Raw genomic sequence first — 22199 nt, 5'->3', positions numbered from 1 at the left:
TGGCCCATTAGAAGCACCGTCGATTCCAAATGTAAAAGAAATAATTGAGTCACTGTTTTATATTTGATTTCAAATTGAAAACCTTCCTAAATTAACACAGAGTATTAGAGCAGTGAAGAGAACTTAAGATTTACCATACCTTAAATAAAACTTATTTGGTAAGATACACCTGACTAAGGATGAGGGATTTCCTTGTGAGGTGACGAAACGTTCTAAAATTGATGGTGATGATAGTTGCCATTTTTTATTATTCATGAAAAGAAGTGAATTATACACTTTAAATTATATACTTTCATTATATATACATATATGAATTATTTACTTATTTTAAAGGCTGAGAGACAGAAGGAGGGAGGGAGGAAGGAAGGGAGAGAGAGAGAGAGAGAGAGAGATCTTTCTCTGCTGGTTCACTTGCCAAATGGTTGCAACAGCTAGAGATGTGCCGTGTCGAAGCCAGAAGCTTCCTCTGGGTCTTCCAAATGGGTGCAGAGGCCCCAGTGCTTGTGCCATCTTTCACCACTTTCTCAGGTGCATCAGCGGAGAGCTGCATTGGAAGCACAGCGGCCAGGACTTGAACTAGTGCCCTTGTGGGATGCTGGCACTGCAGGCAGCAGCTTAATTTGCTGTACCACAAAACCAGTCCCAACTTTACATATAATACACACATACACACACATACACATGCACGCACGCAAATATTTACTTATTTTGAAAGAGCTACTAGGGGAAGGGGAAGAGAGAGAGAGAGAGAGATGTCTTCCATATGCTGGTTCACCCCCCAGATGACTACATGGCCAGTCAGTGCTGGGCCAGGCTGAAGCCAGGAGTTAGGAGCTTCATTGGGTCTTTCATGTGGGTGGCAGGGGTCCAAACACTTGGGCCATTTTCCACTGATTTTCATAGGCTACTAGCAGGGAGCCGAATTGGAAGTGGAGTGGAGCAGCCAAGTCACGAACTGGCATCCATAAGGGATGCTGGTGTCCAGGTGGCTGTGCTACCTGCAATGCTGCAACACAAGCCCCAATTTTATATTTTAAAGGAGTAAGTTGTAAACACTTCAATTTGTATTTTAAATGAGTGAATTTTATGGCATGTGAGTTGTATCTATAAGGACGTTAAACAGAAGAATTGCTTGTGTATTTGAGAAAGCTTGTGAGTCAATTATAATACTGTGAAATAAGATACAGTGCCCTTATAAATTCAGGTTAAAAATACGGGGCTGGTGTTGTGGCACAGCAGGTTAAGTCCCTGCTGCAATGCTAGTAGCTCATATCAGAGCATCGGTTCAGGTTTGGGTCCTAGCTCTCTGCTTCCAATCCAGCTTCCTGCTTATGCACCTGGGAGGTAGGATACGGTTTCCAAGCTTGGCCTCTGCCACCCATGCGGGAGACCCAGACTGAGTTCTGGGCTCTTGGCTTTGCCCTGGCCCCATCCTGGCTGTTGTGGAATTTGGTGAGTGAATTACTAGATGGAAAAATCTCTCTTGTTTTCAAATAAATAAACAAATAGATAAATAAATAAAAATTTTCAAAAAATTAACTTTTAAAATATTCCTTAAAAGTATTAAAATTTGCTAAATCAAAAATAGGTATGGGGCACATGTTTGGCACAATGATGAAGACACCACTTAGGACACCTGTGTTTATGAGATAATATTTGTAAATTATAATCTATAATTTACTTTTTGGCTTAAGCCAAAAAGTAGGGTTTAAAAATTCAATGTTACTAAACTGAATAATAATAAAAAATAAAAATAAATCCTGCATACGTAGAATTGTTCTGTGGAATAAGCAGATCAATTTATGCCACACATTTTGTCATTGCAATATATAGGAGCAGTACTAGAATCTCTGTACTATGGATTAACAACAATGCTAGCCAAACTGGTGTTGAAAATCTAGTAGTTCTGAAACTAGACTCAGTACTTTTAGCCAATTGTATTTTACAAACTGGAAGTCAGCAAGTCACCAACTTTACCTATTTTCTTTACTGTAAAACAGAATGAAAAGTGCCTGCTTTGTATGACTGTTGTAAGGTTGTAACTAAAGTTAGATGTATAAACAGCTGGATTATTGGCACAGAGGAGCTGAATAAACATTATCTATAATTATCAACTGGTCCACGGCAGAGAAACCCCTGGGAAATGCACTGGTGGACATTGGATGTTCTTGTTATTTTTGGCCACTTAGCCTCCATCCCCACTTCCCAAGGCTAGTTTTCCCAATGTGCAGTCCCTCATATATCAAAGTGCTTATCCTCGTGAATAGGCAAATAATCCAAAGTAGAATGACTGAATGCCCAGCCCCTATCTCTGGGGAATTTGGTTCTTGGGTGACAGAGTGTGGGAAAGGAAAATATTTTCTCATCTGAGACATGGGCTGTGTTAGTCCACAGCCACGCAGTTGTATGCTGAGTCTGGGGCCATGGTTGATCAGCAGTGCCAGCAGTCGGGCAGCTGAGCCAGACACACATGGAGGACTCTGCATCTGGGGGCCACTGGGTCTGGCAACCCCCAGGAGCCCTCTGCAGGCTTGGCCTTCCCACCACATGCAAGTTCTTCTTTGCCCAACTCTAAGCGAGAGCCACACAGAGAGGGGATTCTGAGAACGAGAGCTCCGAGATGAATCAAGTTGACAAGCACACATTCCAGCACAGTTTTTAAGAAAATAAATGGAGATGATATACATGAACACATCAGCACAGGGTCTGGCCTGTACTTAGTGTTTACTAAAAGCTCATTTATTTATCATGGCATCCGTAAATCAAGTGACCTGGGCTAATAGTATTTAGAGTTGAAGTCATTGTTTACGACCGTTTGAAACATGTGAACTGCTGACACACATTTTGTTAGAGTGAATGATGTTGCCAGTCCACGGTATCCCTTCCTAAGAACGTGTCTAGAAACTGTTTATATGCCTAAGATAACTTAATTTGGTTAAACATCAAACAATAGACATGACTTGTGCATTTCTTGTATTCATATCTCTTTTTACTAGCCTTGACCCTGCATATTTAGCTTTCAAAATAAGAAGCAGAGAGATCCTTATTTTCTTATCAAACTTTTGACTTGCATTCGTTAGCTCAGGGGCTTTTTCTTCTGGCATGCTCTCTTTGGCCCCATTCCTTTCTACTTTCTGGCATTTCGTCACGTATTAAACTCTGCCAGTTTATTACCTACACTCTCCTTACAAAGAGGCAGCTTCTTAGCTCTTGCAAGATCTCAGTAAATGCAATTTCATTAGCAGGGTTCTGGCAGGAAACAAAAGGCATGCTCAGCTGGGATTCTGAAGGGAATTTTCTGAAGAGGCTATCGGCAGAGCTGGAGGCAGGCTACAGAAGCCAAGCAGGCATGTTCTGCTACCCAGGGACTGGCAACGATGGAAAGCTATTACTGCCCCTCGGCCTGAAGGGACCAGGGCAGCAAATGGCCTGGTAGGGCTACAGCAAAGCCACAGGGGCTGTCCAGCAGGAGCTGTCGTTGTCAAGGGACAGAGTCTATGCCAGAACCTTCTGCTGAGGCAGGGCACGAATGAAGGAAGAAGTCACTCATCTTTTTTCTCCTGCCCACTGATCTCCTGCCAGGGCTTCTCATGGAGCAAACTCAATTAGCAGGCAGAGGGTGGGGGAGAGTGGGTGATGTAGGCACAGCAGGAGCTCCTGTGGGAATAGAGTATGCGCGCATCGTGGCTGTGTACTGTGCGTGAGAAACAGGCTCTGTGGGTGACCCCTGTGATCACGTAGGAGGGATAGCGAATGAGAGGCACTTAAAACAGGTTCAGGCAAGGTGCTATTTCCAACAGACTGAGCAGGAACCTGGTGAAAAGAGTCACTGTCACCGAACCATGGCAGGATAAAGAGGCGAAGTCAAGAGACAACAGAAGCAGTGGCCAGAAGTGGCTGCTATGTTCAGTAACAGCACTGAAGCCGAGCTAAGCTCTCTCTTTCCAATTAGACTAAGGTAGATTGTGTGAGGGCACAGATCATGTTTATTAGTCAATATCCCATTTGTTACAAATCTAAAAAAACTGCCATTTTTCAATGAGACTAGTCTTAACCTATGCTTCATAAAACCATTCTTAGCATGATAGCAGTCAATCAGCAGGAAGCACACACTTACTGCGCTTTCTCTTCAGAAATTAGTTCAACTCAGTAGCAGACAGAAAGGAAAAGAAAGCAAAAAGCAGCAGCAATAGGGAACAAGCCAACACGTATCTGAAAGTGAAAACCTGAAAACGGGAGGGGAAAGGCCTCACTCCAATCATACCACTCGGAGAAGATCACTGGTTAGAGTGATGTCTAACCAGGGAGTTAGAGTTTCCAAACTGCTTTATGGCCACCCTTTCATTCAGTGTTACATCATGAATGCCTTGACAAATAAATATTATTCCACACAGTTATGCTCAATGGCTAGAACATTTTCTAAGTAACAACTAAGCAGCAGCATAATTATTTTTAATGATTACCTGTATGGACACATGACCATTTCCTCCTACTTGGCCTCTGATTTGGGACATTTGGATTGTATCTAATTTCACCCTCTTACAGACTCCTGTGGTCAGCCCCCTAATGAACATGTTTGCACCCAGTTTGGGGGATTAAATTCAAGCAACTTGGCTTGTTCTTTCAGACTATCAGAAATTAATGTTATATGTTTGAGAAGTATTACTTTGTATCCAACCACCTTCCTGTTAGATACACCTTTATTATGCAAAAATCAGCAAGCAGAGGGATTTGATTCTCTTGTTTACGATCAGATCCTAAGAATGTAGAGAGGTGTCAATGAAAAACACACTTTTTAGTGAAACAAACAAAATATTGTGAATGCCTTTTATCATGAACTAAGTTTGTGGGATGATTTTGAAGACCTTTATCAACAATACAGAAATCTGAGAAAAAAAAACAAACAAAAGTGGTTTTTTTTTTTTTTTTTTACAACTATTGTGTTTAAGGTGATGGCAACTTGTTTCAGAAATGTCTCCTTACATTCTAATAGGGCAATCAACAATATTGCTAAAAATTTAATTGTGACCATCAAACTCCTTATAATTCAGGAGAGAGGAAAGCTATGGTTTACTTGCGTGACAGACGCTGCGACTGCCTGTCCCGCAGCCATTCCTCAGTGTTTATAAAACCCTCCTTGTACTCAGAGAGAGAACTAAGGACATTTGTGAAAAGTTCAAGGACAGATTTATGGAAACTGCTACACATAATACCCCTCTCCCCTACTAGGAGGGTACTTCAAAATTTCATGGAACAATGGGATTAAAATATGCATATATTTTGATACAAAACATTTTGAAATCTATGTATAGTTTTATCATAAAATGCATTTGCCATGAACTTTTTGAAGGTGCCGTGTGTGTATGCACGTGCACACATATGTATTTTATGCAGATCTGTGCTAGAATGTTACTTTTAAAAACACCAAAGGAAGCATATTGTTCTGGATTCATAGCTCGTCCTACTAGAGAGGTAAACCTGTATATTAATGTCCTAATAAATTTTTAGCACATATTTTATGAGAAAGATGAAATATTATATTATTTTTGATGGCTAATCAATGAGGTAGGCATTTAGTTTTACTACTTTCCGGGTTATTAGGCTGTTAAGTGAAAGCAATATAGCTAGTTAAAGGAGGTATCCATTTAATAAAAGGCATGTAGAATGCTAATTGGTCTTTAAGATATATGCCATGTTCTAGTTGCCCTGATTTCCTTAGCCTGACACTTAAAAAATTAAGTTCCAAAGTTCTCAGGCATCTCTCTGCTTTCTTTATTGATCTTCCTTTAAATCTGTCACTGACCGGCATTTAAACAGCACACATAAATCATGCACATAAAGTTATAAAGCTAAAAGTAACAGAGCAAGTACGATAAACCTGGGAGACCTTGGCCAAAGCCCTCTTTGCTTGAGAGAGCGGCTTGCCTGTGACCAGCGCTGTGCTGTGAGGCCCAGCCTAGGAGTTCACACCCCATTGCATTTGACTGAAGGCTGTAGCTGTGGGAACTGAGTGTTCTATGGCTCTGAGCTTTCAACAGCCCATTCCCACGTCTCCCATCCAGGCCTCCCACATGGGGAGAAAGCTGTGCCGGGGTCTTTCAAGGTTTTCCCCTTTCATCCTACTCCTGATCGTGCCATATATGACTCTATGGAGGATTCTTGCCCTCCAGGAGGGTGCCTGGCCCTTCAGAGGCAGGTGTTATGACACTGTGACAGCGTCTGCAGATCTACCTTGGGTTCTGCCCAACCGCTTGGAGACAGGTGAGTAGAGTCTGTGGGGACGCTTTGTCTATCTGCAATGTACACACCAAGTAATTGCAAAAGGTGCCCTGGGGGATGAAACTGGAAGGCCGAGTTCTTGCCTTCAGTGGGTGTGCTGGGTCACTTCCATATCCTGTTCTGAGCTTACCCTGTGCTCTGCCAATTTGCTGTCTACTCTAGGAACATATTCCTGTGGCTCCTGGCTTCTAGTTGGAGTCATCCAGTGGGTTATTCTGGCCAGAAGTTGGAGGGAGAAAGGAGAATGAGGTCAGGATATTTATGACCCCAGTGATCACCCTGAAAAATCACTGTTTTCTGGCTGTGAGAGAAGCTCACTGCTCCCCTCTCCCAAGCACATGATTCACAGGCTGCCAGCACCTTCCTCTTTCTATGCCTAATATGGTGATGGCACCTTTCGGCCAGCCCCTGATGCCTGGACTGCCTCTTGTGGTTTTGCTACACCCTGCCCAGATCTGAGAGACAGGCTCACTGTAAATTATCCTGTGTGCTGTCTGATGTTGGAACTCTTGACTATTACTGTGACAAACAGACAACCAGAGACGTCAATTGTGTTGCAGATAAACCCACATAACAGGATTCTGTAAGAGAGAGCAATTTATGCCTCCACTGGACATGGAGGAGCTTTCTTTGGGGAGTGGGGCTCGAACTGGCGCAGGGGCAAATGCAGCAGTGGTCTCTATTTATCATGATCCTGTTTGAACACAGGTCTCTACCCACCGTGCACATTTTGCAACAAGAGTGGGAGGTGAGACAAAAATGATAAAGGTAAACTTTAGCAGCAGCCAAATATATTAAGCAAAGGCCTAACTTAATGTGAGAAGTCGGGTGATAAGCTTTCCTTTACCTATTAACTGTTACTTTCACTATTCCACATATTATCTTGAAAGATGCTGTATCTTTTTACTCTTCTGTTACTTTTGATTAACTTGTTTCATGTCCCTGAGGGCTAGGGGCTGGGAGTAAGTCATAGACCATTAGTTCTTTAGCTGTTTCTGTTTCACAGGCTGAGAATTCATCACCTACCCCTCAGATTCTCACTTGCTTCAGTTAGAAAATATGTGTGCAACTGTACTGTAGACAATCTTAATTACAAATCTATTAAAAATGTTCATCCTAGGGCAGGCATGTGGCCTAGTAGTTAAGACACTGCTGTCTCATAGGGGAGTAACTGGAATGAAGTTCTCGCTCTGGTTTCCAATTCCAGCTTCCTGCTAATGCAGACCTTGGGAGGCAGGCGTGATGGCTTCGTGGCTGAGTCCCTGATGCCCATGTGGGAAACCCAGATAGCATTCCCAAGCCCAGGCTTTGACTGGGCCAGCCCTGCTGTTGTGGGCATCTGGTGGCAACTTCCTCTCTTTTCATCTCTGTGCCTCTCAGATGAAAAAAATTATTTTAAAAAATTCTTTTAATTATAATTCATTGATGCCATGACTTGCTAAATTTTTGTTCTCCTGGGCAACAGGCCCAGAGCTTTTGAACAGACATGAAAAAAAGTTGGTGGCCTTATGATGCTCACAATGAGTGGGGCGAGCAGACAGCAGTATGGGAGAGACGTCAGGCTGGGAGCACTGTGAGTGTTGCTTTGGGCTCAGCGGTTGTGGAAGGGCTATGCCCTCCAGGTGTGTAACTCTACAAGGCTGTTGTTACACCTTGGAGAGAAGAAGTGCAGCAGCTCCTGTTTGGTTGTTGTTTGAGAGGTCAGGGCCGGTGGGGTTTATCTGCTGGCCCCTGTTCAGCCTGAGGCCTGCCTGTAACTTCTCCAGCCTCCCATGCACTCTCCTTTTGTTCTTTGGGCTCCTGGACCAGGTGTATGTGCAGCAGTCTCTCAGCTTCAGGCTGGAGGCCATGAGACCTGATTCAGGTGCCAGGGTCCCTGTGGAATGCTACTTGTCCTTGCTTTCCTCAACCTGGCGTCCATCTGTCTTCCCCACTCCCTGATCTGTGAACTCCAAGCTCCAGGATCTGAAGCAACACTGTTCATCCTGCCATCTGCCTGGCCCTGCATAAGACAGAACAAAGCCCATGGACCTTACAGAGCTGTGGGGTCAAATCTCTCACTGCCTCCAGCCAATTTCAACAGATTTTACTTCTTTGCTAGAACTGTCTGAAACAGAAGACCCTACTTGGAAAGCTGAAGGAAGACAAGGGAACAAGCTGTGCAAACAGACCTGGAGGGAGAGCGTATCTGGCAGAGAACAGCAGAAGCCCTGGGCTACGAGCGTGCCTGGTGCCTGGTGTGGCTGAGGGCAGGGAGGTCACCAGGACGGAGTGCTCACGATGAGGGTGGCGGAGAGGAATTGGAGATGAGTTCAGCGAGGCTGGTGGGATGCCAGCCATGCACGAGTCTGCATGGGTCCTGCCGGGCATCCAGCGCGCTGACACTGACACTGAGATGGGAACGACTTGAGGACTGGGGAGCGGAGGAGTGAATGATGTGGCTGGTGTTGAATCAGGATCCCTCCACGCTGGCAGCTGTGGAGCATGGGCTGCGAGGGAGCAGGAGTGGAGGCTGCTGCAGGACTCAGGCGTGAGCCCGGGAGGGCCGGGGGCAGTAGGGCCATGAGTGAGCAGTTGGGATCTATCTGATGGTGGAATCAGCAGAATTTGCAGGTGAACGTTGGAGAATGTCAGAGAAGACTTAGGGAGGGTTCTGTGACTTTTGGCATGAGCAGTTAGATGCATGGTGAGAAGGGGGAATGCACAAGGGGAGTTTAGGGGAGAAACCTGAAGATTCAACAACCAATACAAAGTTGAAACATCTATTTTACATTTCTTTTTAAAATTTTTTTATTTTTATTTTTTTGACAGAGTGGACAGTGAGAGAGAGAGAAAGGTCTTCCTTTTCTGTTGGTTCACCCTCCAATGGCTGCTACGGCCGGCGTGCTGTGGCCGGCACACTGCGCTGATCCGAAGGCAGGAGCCAGGTGCTTCTCCTGTCTCCCATGGGGTGCAGGGCCCAAGCACTTGGGCCATCCTCCACTGCACTCCCGGGCCACAGCAGAGAGCTGGACAGGAAGAGGAGCGACCTGGACAGAATCCAGTGTCCCAGGACTAGAACCCAGTGTGCCAGCACCACAGGTGGAGGATTAGCCTATTGAGTGGCTGCACCGGCCTATTTTACATTTCAATGCATGGCCTGGAATTCCAATGGGAAGGTCCAAGCTGCAGACAGACATCTGAGAGAAGTTAGAACCAAATGTCAGGCTGGTGCCACAGCTCACTAGGCTAATCCTCCACCTGCAGCGCCGGCACTCCCGGGTTCTAGTTCCTGTCAGGGCACCAGATTCTGTCCCAGTTGCCCCTCTTCCAGGCCAGCTCTCTGCTGTGGCCCGGGAGTGCAGTGGAGGATGGCCCAAGTGCTTGGGCCCTGCACCCCATGGGAGACAGGAGAAGCACCTGGCTCCTGCCTTCGGATCAGCATGGTGTGCCGGCCACAGCACGCCGGCCGTAGCAGCCATTGGAGGGTGAACCAACAGAAAAGGAAGACCTTTCTCTCTCTCTCACTGTCCACTCTGCCTGTCAAAAAACAAAACAAAACAAAACAAATGTCAGCCGCGGGATGCTGGGGAGCTGGTGACCCTGACAACAGCTGCTCTTATAGCTTCAGGAGGACCAGAGCCTACTTGGCACACGTTCAAGAGAAAATGAGAGAAGAGGAATTGAACACAGCAAATCCAGACAACGCTCTCAAGGAGTTTTTCTGCCATCTGTATCGATTTATAACCACAAAGTACACTTGGAACACCACCAATCATTTGTATCTTACAGTTGCTTTCGTTAGAGAATCAATGACATTTTATTTAATTTTTGTTCATACGTTTATCATTTCTACTAGCCATCCAACTCCCAGAGTGAAGAATTGGTGTTTTTCCCATCTTTCTATTCTTGCCAAGTACAAAGTAGATGTTTCTTGAATAATTGCCACCTTCTATTTATTGCTACTCTGAGTTTAATGTCTTGCCTTTCTCTATAAAGTCCTCGGAAATATTTAAGAGTTCAACTGTGCAAGATTCTGAGATGATAACAGCAGTCTAAAAACACACCAGATGCAACAAGTGATTTGCACAGAAGCTAATGCACTATTTGGAAGATTCATATCCCATTTGGGAGTGTCTGGGTTCAAATCCCAGATCCACATCCAATTTTGCCTAGCCACAGCCAATGCTGCTAGCATTTGGAGGAGTGAACCAGTGGACGGATGAAAGATCTTTCTCTGTCTCTGTCTCTCTTAAAGAAAATGAAAATAAATAATAAGTTAACCAAACACACACCTGGGGCAGGCAAGTAGCAGTATTGTGGCAAAGTAATTTGACCTGCCACCCGTGACACCAGCATCCCACGCGGGTGCTTGTTGGAGTCCTGGATGCTCCACTTCTGCTCCAGCTCCTTGCTAATGTGGAAGATGGCCTGAGTACTCGGGGCCCTGCACCCACGTGGGAGACCTGGATGAAGCTCCTCATTCCTGGCTTCCGCCTGGCCTAGCTCTGGCCATTGCGAACATTTGGGGAGTGAACCAGTGAGTAAAGATCTCTCTCTCTCTAATTCTGCCTTTCAAATAAATAAATCTTAAAAAAACAGTTGCCATCTGGGACTCCTGCATCCCACATTGGATTGCCTAGTTTGAGTCCCAGCTGCTCTGCTTGTGATCCAGCTTCCTGTTAACGCACCTAGGAGGTAGCACATGACGGCCCGAGTATTTGGGTCCTTGACAGCCACGTGAGAGACCCGAGTTGAGTTCTGGGCTCCTGCCTTTGGCCTGGCCTAGTTCTGACTGCTGTGGGCACTTCAAGAATGAACTAGCAGATGGAAGATCTCTCTTTGGTATTTCAAAGCGAAAATAAATAAATAAATAAATAAAATTTTAAGTGGTAGAAATAGTAGCGGTGAAAACCTCAGCAAATAGAGATTGTGTGAAAAGCTTGTACATTTCCTTTAGAAATGTTACTGATCTCAGATGGGAATAGGAAATCAGTCTTCTTAAAGTCTTTTGAAATCACTTCAACAGCAGAATAAGGGAGGAGAAGCCTGGTCGGACATGAATTCAGGAAGTGAAAGGAGACGCTTCACTGCGTAGTCCTTTTGAAAGCAAGTTAAGAATTTCTGTAGGGGCCAGAGCTGTGGTGTAGCATATTAACCCGCTGTCTGCAGTGCCGGCACCCCACGCAGGCACTGGTTCGAGTCCTGGCTGTTTCTCTTCCAATCCAGCTCTCTGCTATGTCCTAGGAAAGCAGTAGAAGATGGCCCAAGTCCTTGGGCCCCTGCACCCCTGTGGGAGACTTGGAAGAAGCCCCTGGCTTCAGACCAGCCCAGCTCTGGCCTTGCGGCCGTTTGGGGAGTGAACCAGTAGATGGAATACCTCTCTCTCTGTTTCTCCTCTCTGTAACACTGCTTTTCCAAATAAATAAATAAATCCTTTTTTAAAAATTAAAAAAAAAAAATCTTGGGCTCCTGCCACCCATGTGGGAGACCAGACTGCTGCCATTTAAAAGAAGAAAAAAAAAAGAATTTCTGTAAGTAAACATTTAACCTATTTTACCTTGGTGCAGTGTAAGAAGATGCTTTGTAAGTATGCATTGCATTTTTTATACAAAGATATTTATTTGAAAGGTAGAGAGAGAGAGAGAGAGAGAGAGAGATCAATTTTCCATCTGCTGGTTTACTCTCCAAATAGCTGCAATAGCTGGGGATAGGCCAGACTGAACCCAGGAGCCAGGATCTCCATGCAGGCACCCCCTGCAGGTGACATAGGCCCCAGCACCTGGGCCATCTTCCACTGCTCTCCCAAGCATATTAGCAGGGAGCTGGATTGGAAGTGGAGCAGCCAGGACTCCCACAGCACTTTGCTACTTGATGCTGGTGTTGCAGGTGATGGCTTAACCTGCTGTGCCACAACTATGGCCCCTCTCCTGTATTTCTCATTTATTCAACCAAAGGGTTAAATTTTAAAGAAGCATAAAAATAGCTGAACTGTAACACTGGGACTCTGTGGAACCTAGGAAAAAAAAATGGTAGTAATTATTAGAAGAGAGACAAACTGCAGCTCTGTATTAATAGGGGTGGAAAACACTAGGAAACACAGGATCTAGAATAATGGGAGCTGAAGAAGCAATATTGTATGTGTACGTGTGTCTAACAGGGAAGTTTTGCAACAACCATGAATACTGCAATGTTATATATCAGAGGTGCTATGGACTGAATTGTGTCTCCCAAAAGTGTATGTGTTGAAACCGTAGCCCCCTGTGAGACTGTGTTTGGATATATGGGCTTTAGGAGGAAGTGAAGGTTAAATAAGGTCATGGGATGGAGCCCTAATCGCACTGTGTTGGTGACTTGATAAGAAGAAAGGAAGAGGGAGGGGAGAGAAGCTCTCTGCTTCCCTCTGCCACGGAGGGAGAATGCTGGCAGCAAGCCAGGCAGAGGGCCCTCACCAGAAACCAAATTTTGTCAGAACCTTGAGCATGGACCCTCCAGCCTCTAGAATGTTTAGAAAATAGAGTTCTGTTGAAGCCACTCAGGCTGTAGCATTTTGTTATTGCAGCCTAAGCAGATTAAACAGGAGATAAGTAAAAGTGGAAAAATGCAGTGCTCTTGTTACAAATACGTGCAGAAAGCCCAGAGCCCTTAGGATGGATGGAGTTGTGTACATTATACCAGGTACAATGCAGCTGATGAAATCATCCCAAGAATTCAGGGAGATGGGATTACAATTCTCCTTTCAATTCAGAGAAATTATGTATTCAAGACCACGTGATTAGTAAGAGGAGTGAGGCTTCATTTATACTCATCCCGAGCTGACATCAAACGCTGCTTTCTTAACCGTCTATTGCATTTGTTCTGCAAAAAACGTACGTGAATTTCTGTTATGTGGCAGGTACTGACATGGATCTAGACATGATTGCTCCTTGCGCCCACGGAGCTTATTTATTGGGAAGGCAGAGAGTGAGCGAGCAAGCGAGCGAGCGAGAGAAACAGACAGAGATAGAGATAGATAGAGATAGAGTTAGGAGTTTATTCCAGGTCTCCCATGTGGATGCAGGGTCCCAGGCACTGGGGCCATCTTCTGTGGCTTTTCCTAGGCCATTAGCAGCGATCTAGATCAGAAGTGGAGCAGCAGGGACTCGAACTGGTACCTAGTGGGATGGCAGCATCACAGGCAGCGGGCTTACCTGCTTTGCCACAGTGCTGGCCCCCGATCCCGTTTTTCACACTCCCAGGTGAAGTGGGAAGAGATTAGAGAGGAGCTGATGCCTCTAGTGGCAGCCCAGAGTGAACAGAGCTGCTGGCCCCGCGTGGACACTCACAGTCTCACTCACTATGGGTAAGGCATCCGGCCCCTTTGGTAAGGAAACAAGCGTTCTTTTATGTAACTGTTCCTTACTGGGCGCCATAGTTTAATTACACTGGGCCTCACAGTTTTGTGTAACCCCAGGTGATCAGTTCAGAGGAATTTTAAATGTTACAAGTGCCTTTATTTTCACAGAGCTCCAGATTTTAGCTCATTTACTTGACATCATTGTGACATCCCTATTATAGAAGGCATGGGGAAAAATTTAGAAATTCTCCAAAGGCAGTATACACATAATGAAGTGTTTTTATATGTTCTGAACGCCGAGTCATAAAACTAGCTTTATTTTAGTTGCGGGAACTGGAGCTTACTTTCTCTTCTCTTCCCGGAAACCCTGCGTTCAATGCAAATCGTGTCTGAAGCTGTGACCACCAGGATGGGGCTTTTTTCCTGACCTTCATCTTATTTTGGAATAAAATTCAGCCTGTCTGTCACAGGCAGAGAACAGCTTGAGAAAACAGTGTAGGCGATGATCTCTTCTGAGCATTTCACTCTTGAAAACAATGCTCCTGTCTTATTCATGTACAACTGAGAGTTTTCTAACTGATAATGCTTCCGTTCAGGAATTCCTGAGCAGATCTAAGCACTTTTAACAAACTTCTAAGGCGGCTCTGAGTCTGTTCATTCAAGTCAAATACAAATAATTTTTAAATATGAGGATTAAAAATAACAAGAAATCAAAGTTTTTCTTCATTTTCTTTTGTGACCCCTGATTTAACCTCACCATCATCACTTGATATTTACACTATAGCTTTCTCCAAGTTTATCAACACATGTCCCAACCTTAAAAATATTGTTAAAATATCCTTATAAGGAATATAGATGGAAAGGAAAAGGAAAAGCAACCGCTACCTTCTTTCCCTGCCTTTGCCAGCACCCTGAAAAATTCATCTCAGACTCTAAACGGAACAAAAACGTAAATGAAGGTGAGGGAGCTTAGAGATGAAACAATTAAAACATTTACTCCAAAGCGGGAATGAGGTGTTGCTATGGGGAGGGAAGTCCCACAGGAAATAGTGGTGATCGGACAGGAAGTGGCTGCGGGCCCTGGGAGGATGTGGCTTCCCGTCCACTCAGGGTTTTCCCTTCTTTACTCCTTTTCCTGCGCTGTCCCAGAGAAGGGCGTGCCCATCGCTGCAGGCAGCTCTCACAGGAGGGCTTATTTATTGGCAAGGCAGAGAGAGAGAGAGAGCGAGCGAGAGAAATAGACAGAGATAGAGAGAGATTGAGAGCAGGTAGTTTAGGTGGAATGGCTGTCCATGTCAGAAGCAGAGAGAGAAAGCGAGCGAGCTCACACACAGGCAAGCACAGGTACATTCGCCTCCACTGGTTTACTCTCCAAACTCAGATGTTGACTGAGGCTGGGCCAGGCCAAAGCCAGGAACCAGGAACTTAATCCAAGTCTAATGTAGGGTGGCAGGGGACCCAACTACTCGGGCCACCACCACTGCCTCCCAGGGTGTGCGTTAACAAGACAGAACCAGGAGCATAGCCGGGACCCTGAACTTGGACATGGGATGCGGCTGTTGCAAGCTGGGTCTTAACCAACGTGCCACATGCCTGCGCTTGGCGTTTTCTCAGTAAGACTGAGGGTCTTCAGTGTGTCCAGGTGTCAGCAACCTGAGCCGTCTCCCGTGAAGTTCCCCACGATCATTCCACTGCTGGTGTGAGGAGTATCGGCGTTTGCTGACTGGATTCATTTTCTCATCGGGTTGCACCTCCTTCCTTCTGTGTTCCTCTTCTGTCAAGAACAGAGTTCCCTCACCACTGAAATGTCATTTGTACAGAAAAACACGAGTGCCCTATGCAGAAGTTGCTTCACGGTGAGTGTAGACAAGTATTTGCTATTGAAAACGGCATAGAACTTGGGGTGATGTCTGGCACAGAGGTCAAGGCACCGCTTGGCATGCCGCATTCCATGTCTGGTTTCTCTCCTGGCTACGCTGCTTCCAATCCAACTTCCTGTTGATGTACGTCATAGGATACCCTAGATGATGGCTCAAGTACCTGGTCCTGTGCCACCCCCCTGGGAGACCTGCACTGAGCTCCAGGATTCGGACTTTGGCCTGGCCCATGTGGAGGCTGAACCAGTGGATGGAAAAATCTCCATTTCTCTTTCCTTTTCAAGTAAAATGAAAAAGAAATACAATTAATAAAAAACTTGAGAGTTTGTACTCTAAAAGAATTAAAAATTTATAGTGTCATGGCCAGCAGGTTAAAGCCCTGGCCTGCAGTGCCAACATCCCATATGGCACTGCTTCCTGTGCAGCTCCTGTTCTGCTTCCGGTTCAGCTCCTGGCTAACACACCTGGGAAAGCAGTAGAAGATGGCCCAAGTCCTTGAGCCCCTGCACCCATGTGGGAGACCTGGAAGAACCTCCTGGCCCCTGGTTTTAGCCTGGCCCTGTACTGGTTATTGCTGCCATCTGGGGAGTAAACCAGTGGAGAAGACAGCTCTCTCTCTCTCTCTCTCTCTCTCACCTTCAAATAGATAAATCTTTAAAAAAATTATAGTGTCTTACACAACAATAAATGAACATTTAATGAACTCTTTAAATTAAAGTGACGAGGGGTGGGGTGAAGAGTTATTTATGCTGTGATGCTAAATGGCTGTGTCCTGCTTCTCAAGGAAGTAACTGGCTTCTTTGATGTCCAGTGGAGAATGAGCCGTGAGATTCAGAGACAATGTTCTTTAATGTTCTTTTTTAAAAAAGATTTATTAATTTATTCGAAAACCAGAGCCACACACACACACACACACACACACACAGAGAGAGAGAGAGAGAGAGAGAGAGAGAGGATTCCATCCACTAATTCACTCTCCAAGTGGTTGCAATGGCTGGAGCTGGGCCAGGCCGATTCCAAGTGCCAGGAGCTTCATCTGGGTCTCCCGTGTAGATGCAGGGTCTCAAGTACTTGGCCAGCCATCTTCCACTGCTTTCCCAGGAGCATTAGCAGGGAAACTGATTGTAAGTGGAGCAGCCAGGTCTTGAACCCCGGGCCCAAATGGGATGCTGGCACTGCAGGCGGTGGCTTTACTTGCTAAGCCACAGCACTGGCCCTGAGACGATGTTCCTGAGTCAAAGTAGCCACTGAGGGCTGGCTTAGACCAGAGGGACAGGTCTACTATGACTGCCAGCATTTTCTGTTCATTCAGTTTTAGAGTCTCCTGGGCTAAGCGTTCTATAGAGCAGCCAACATTACTGTCTCCATAGTTCGGATTATAATCACTTTAACATGATTTTAAGTATTCACTTCTGGGCTATAAAATGGCGCAATTCCCAATACTATAAGGTCATCTAAAATCACAGCTTCAAAAATAGGCACAATAACTCCACAATCCTAGAAAGTATGCCCTAACAAGATCTGCCTATGATGATAGATTTTTTCCCCCTTTCCTGAAATATATCACTTACCATAGTTTGTATTTCCTAAATAAGTGAATCTGTAAACATGTTTTATTTCTTGAGATCAGGAATAGCTAAGTACCAATATTTTGCTTTAAATAGTTCCCAACCATTTCCTCAGGGAACACTTTTATGTACATTAAGATTTCATTTCACATTTTGTGAAAACACGCTGCTTGGGGAAAGGAAACCAAGTCCTCACATTTTAACCGCTCCTCAAGGAAAGGCACATCCTTAACTCATAACGAGCTGTGTGCCAGCACCACTCTCATTCATTTACCGGTGGGGGTTTTTCTCCATTCAATTAAGTTCCATTCCCCAATCATTCCTTAAACATTTTCTAGGCGTGAAGCTTCATGCTTGTAAGATATAAACTATTAGGGCTGCATACATAAAGAAGAGTGAGAAGAAAATGCTAAGTTTTCACCCACAGTGGCCAATAAGTTTCATTTTCCGAGAGAACTGGATTCATAGGGACTTGCGTGAGTGCTGTGTGGAGTAGAACTCTAAGGCCCTGTTCAGTGTCAGCAGACGTGAGTGCCACTGACAAGGTGATGTCTTCCATGATGTTGAGAATGAGAAGTACTGGTAAGACTGCAAAATTCACCCAACAGTTATGGAAAAAATTTACGACAAAGGAATATTCTTTCGAATTGCTAATTGAGTAGGTAGCTATGAATTTGTCCTTGGAAGAGGAGAGCTTAGATGTCAGAGAATGAAGAGCAGGGACATTCTAGGCAAGAGGAATGGGGAGATCAAGGTGAACACGTGAGCAATCGAGAAAGCCAACAGATGGTGCTGGAGCAAAGTCTGCATGGCGATGTCATAGGAGACAAGGCTGGAAAAGACACACAGTGACTGCGCGAGGAACAAAATCATTACCTCACCAGCTGTCCAAGTGGCCTGCTTTGTTACTCTTCTATTGTGTTAGACCACAGGTGATTGTACATCCGAATGACTCTACTTCTCAATTGAAAATATGCAACAGTACTCAAAATACCTTTCCATAACAAAACATTGTGTCCTAGCGGGCTCTTACTGCTGCCCAATGTAAGCTCATACTCTTCCCAGCATCTTAAACCTCCTTTGGGGAGCCTTGCTGACATATCTGTGATGGAGGGATTGTTTCTTCTGAACCACTGAAACCAGTTGGCATAGCCCAATCCCATCACCAGGTAACAGTGTCATTTTTGGACATCTAACTCAGCTGGAGTCAAGGAGACATGTGGAGATGTTGGTGGAACCTTTGAGAAAGAAAGTCACGCACATTTCCCAAGAATTGGGTGATTTACAGATGTGAGATCTGAAGTTGATGCAGCCATCTTGGTATTGGAGTGGGAGATGCATCAGGATGAAGCAAAACACAGAGATCAACAGTGAGATGACCAGTGAGCTCATGTAACGTTGCCCAAGCCCCTGTATCACACTGTGCCTGAAGCCTATCCCATCGCCTTCAGAGATATGCAGCAATACATTACTTTTATTAATCAGACAAGTTTGAGTTCGATTTTCCGTCATGTGCAACAGAAGGAGTGCGCACTGACAGGACAATTATAATCGTCACAGTTTTCACGTTTTTGGAACCTAACGCAAGTCCTCTCTGTGGCTGGATGGTGTCCGTATTACCTTACTGCTGAAACTACTTTTGATGTGCAGGCTCAAGGAACCAGACCGCTACTCCGCCACCTAAGGGCTTGCCCATCTCTGTTTACTGATAGCCTTCTCTAAGGGCTCTTGGAATGCTGGCTTTACCCTTGCATATTTTCTGATGAAGCCTAGTCTCGAATCCTCTTGTTTGATTTTGATGGGCTCTGTCAATTCTCTTCAATTAGTAAAATTGCGATCCCAACACAGCAATTTTTCCCTGAGTCTTAGATTACAGAGGGATATGCTCATGTTTGCTCTATATTGGAGCAATATTTTTTTTTCTTTTTCTTTTTTTTTAATTTATTTTTTTGACAGGCAGAGTGGACAGTGAGAGAGAGAGAGACAGAGAGAAAGGTCTTCCTTTGCCGTTCGTTCACCCTCCAATGGCTGCCGCGGCCAGCGCTCTACGGCTGGTGCACCGCGCTGATCCAAAGGCAGGAGCCAGGAGCCAGGTACTTTTCCTGGTCTCCCATGGGGTGCAGGGCCCAAGCACCTGGGCCATCCTCCACTGCACTCCCTGGCCACAGCAGAGAGCTGGCCTGGAAGAGGGGCAACCGGGACAGAATCCGGCGCCCCGACCGGGACTAGAACCCGGTGTGCCAGCGCCGCAAGGCAGAGGATTAGCCTAGTGAGCCGCGGCGCTGGCGGAATAATATTTTTAAACATTCAAAAATCATGTTTATTTTTTCTACAAATGGCGCCATGTGACACTGTATTTCACTTGTTGTCACAAAAATGTTGGACAACCTGCTCAAGAGCTGTTAATTATTCTCTTATCTTCTATTAGCTTTTTAGGCAGCTGTCCTTCTTGAGAACAATGTGTTTGGGCTGAAACGTGTTGACTTTGAAGTCATGGTGTAAGGCTGTCTTCTTGGAGAATGACAGGGGAGTGATGACCAAAACCCCACTGACAACAAGGACAGAGCAGAGGCCACACTGGGGTTGCACAAACAGGCTCCTTGAGATCCTGGGAGAGCAGAGTCAGAGAGCGGCAAGGGGAGAAGCGTGGGCTGGAGGAGGAACTGGCTGGTGAAGTTCTGGCAGTGGAGGCTTTGAGTTTTCACATGAAAATCAGTAACTGCAGGGTCCTGCGCTGTGGCATAGCTGGTAAAGCTACTGTCTGCAGCGCCAGCATCCCATAGGGGCGCCGGTTCAAGTCCTAGTTGCTCTACTTCCTATCCAGCTCCCTGCTAACGTGTCTGGGAAAGCAGCAGAAGATGGCCCAAGTCCTTGGGGCCCTGCACCAACATGGGAAACCAGAAAGCAGCTCCTGGCTCCTGGCTCCTGGCTTTGGCCTGGCCCAGCCCGGGTTGTTGAAGCCATCTGGGGAATGAATCAGCAGATGAAAGATCTCTTCCTCTCTCTGTCTCTCTCCGTAACTCTGCCTTTCAAATAAATAAATAAATCTTTGGAAAAAAAAAAAGTAATAGCAGGGCTAGGCAACTGAACTTTTTGGGTCACATGGAAATATTAATCCCCCTGAGCCTTAATGTTCTTGCACCAGTTACTTACTGCTAGGAGCGATCCGGACCAAAACATAGTGGCTTGAAACAACAGTAGTTGGCTCAGCTCACACATCAGCGATTTGGAAAGGTTTTGTATTAGGCCTCTATTGCTGCTGTAACAGATCACCACAGATTTAGTCTTAACACAAATGTACTCTTTCACAACTGTGTGTGTGGTTGGAGATCCAACACAGCTCTAACAGCTACAGTCAAGATACCAGGGAAGAGCGTTTGGCTTAGCAGTTAAGACATTAGGTTGGGATGCCCAATTCCAGGTTGGAGTCCCGGCTCCCTGGTCAGTACCAGCTTCCTGCTAAAGCAGATCCTGGGGGCCAGTGGTTGTGGCTTAAATGGTTGGGTCCCTGCCACCTACATGGGAGACTAAGATGGGGTTCCAAGCTCCTGGCTTTGGCCTAGCCCAGCCCTGGCCACTGCAGGCATTTGGGGAGTGAAGCAGTAAATGGAGGATCTCTCTCTGGAAACTGACTTTCAAATAAACAACTTAAATATTTTTAAAAATTTTAAATAATAATTTAAAAAATTATGCTTTGTGAATTTGGAGAAGATTATGGCTCCTGCTGTTGCACACTTGTCCACACTCCCTCATGAACACAGTGGCAGGCTTCAGGGGACCCAGGTGAAGTTATGATCCCTGGAGCCAGGACTCCAGGTAACAGTGCACGAAACTGTGCAGGCTGTGGTGCGTGTGCTCCATGCATAATTTAGATTTATTTCCTTTTTATTTATTTTCATTTTACTTGAAAGGGGAGAGAGAGAGAGAGAGAGAGAGAGAGAGAGAATGAATATCTTTTATCTACTGGTTCACTTTCCAAATGTCTGTACCAGCTAGAGCTGGCCCAGGACAAAATCTGGGGCATGAAACTCAACCTGGATCTCTCAAGTGAGTGACAGGGACCCAGCCACATACGGGAACCCATCACCTGCTGCCTCTGCAAGCTGCATCGGGAGTAGAGCAGCTGGCACTTGAACCAGGCACTCCCTTATGGGATGCGGGCGTCCCAAGTGGAGACTTAACTGCTGTGGCAAACCCTCATTCCTATTTTATTTTGAAATGTAGGGCCCAGGAGACTTTCCTATCTGCTCACAACACAGACAATTTTGTTTTCTTTGTTAAGTCAGAAATGTGGGGAAAATATGTTCCATCAAAAGTGCCTCCCTCTGTTGTTTTATTTTTTCCTGTTTATAATATGGAAATGCTATCATCTTTAAAGAAGGAAGTGAATATTTTCATCAGCCATGTCAAGACTTTTAATCATATGTAATGCTTTACTCTTTTCATTTTGCTTCTGGCTTCATGCATATCTGAATAATTTTACTTTGATGCCATTAATTTTTTATTATTTCAATAGTTTAATATTTTATTTATGTATTAATTTGAGAGGCAGAGAGACAGAAAGGGAACTCCCCTCCACTGATCTGCTGCTCAAAGGCCTGCAATAACCAGGCCCCAAGGCCAGGGTCCAGGAACAAAACCCAGTCTCCTACATGAGTGGCTGACACTCAGGTACTTGAGCCACTCAGCCACTGGTTCCCACAGTGTGCATTAGCAGGAAGCTGGGGCTGGAAACCTGGGCTGGGGACTGAACCCAGGCAACCTGTGATACGTGAGTGTCCTGACCAGTGGAGCAGAACTGCCCCTTAGCAGCTGTTTTGCTTAAACTAAGCTTTATTGTTCCCTGATGATCAAAATCACAGATACACCTAAGAATATAAACAATAGAAAACTCAGAGGAGAAAAGTCTTTATAATGTGGAAGGAGTGCCCTGCTGATGGTGTGCAAGGTGCTGTTTCAGGCTTGCTGCCCTGTTTCTATACACGCAGAGCAACATGGAACCATAGTGCAGATACGCGGGGCAGCTGCCTCGCATTCCCAAATACATGGAGTCTGTCCTTCATGCAGATGCTTGTCGCTCCACCTCACTCCTTCTGAGGGCTGGTATCTTCCATTTGTGACATACCAGAATGTATTTTAGCAAATCATAAAATCTTAATT

At 45.3% G+C, this 22199-nt stretch overlaps 1 protein-coding gene across 1 annotated transcript in view; it reads right to left on the bottom strand.

Annotated features, from left to right (window-relative positions):
• LOC127490640 (uncharacterized) overlaps positions 1-22199 on the bottom strand; it is a 218621-nt gene that overhangs the window by 266 nt on the left and 196156 nt on the right. The window contains exon 6 of the mRNA XM_070075740.1: positions 416-544. Within this exon, the coding sequence (XP_069931841.1) occupies positions 416-544 (129 nt within the window). The remainder of the gene's footprint in view (positions 1-415; positions 545-22199) is intronic.

Source organism: Oryctolagus cuniculus, chromosome 6 (assembly GCF_964237555.1).
Source record: "Oryctolagus cuniculus chromosome 6, mOryCun1.1, whole genome shotgun sequence".
Classification (NCBI taxonomy): Eukaryota; Metazoa; Chordata; class Mammalia; order Lagomorpha; family Leporidae; genus Oryctolagus; species Oryctolagus cuniculus.
Note: the sequence above shows the minus strand (reverse complement) of the source record. Positions and strands in the feature narration are given on the sequence as shown.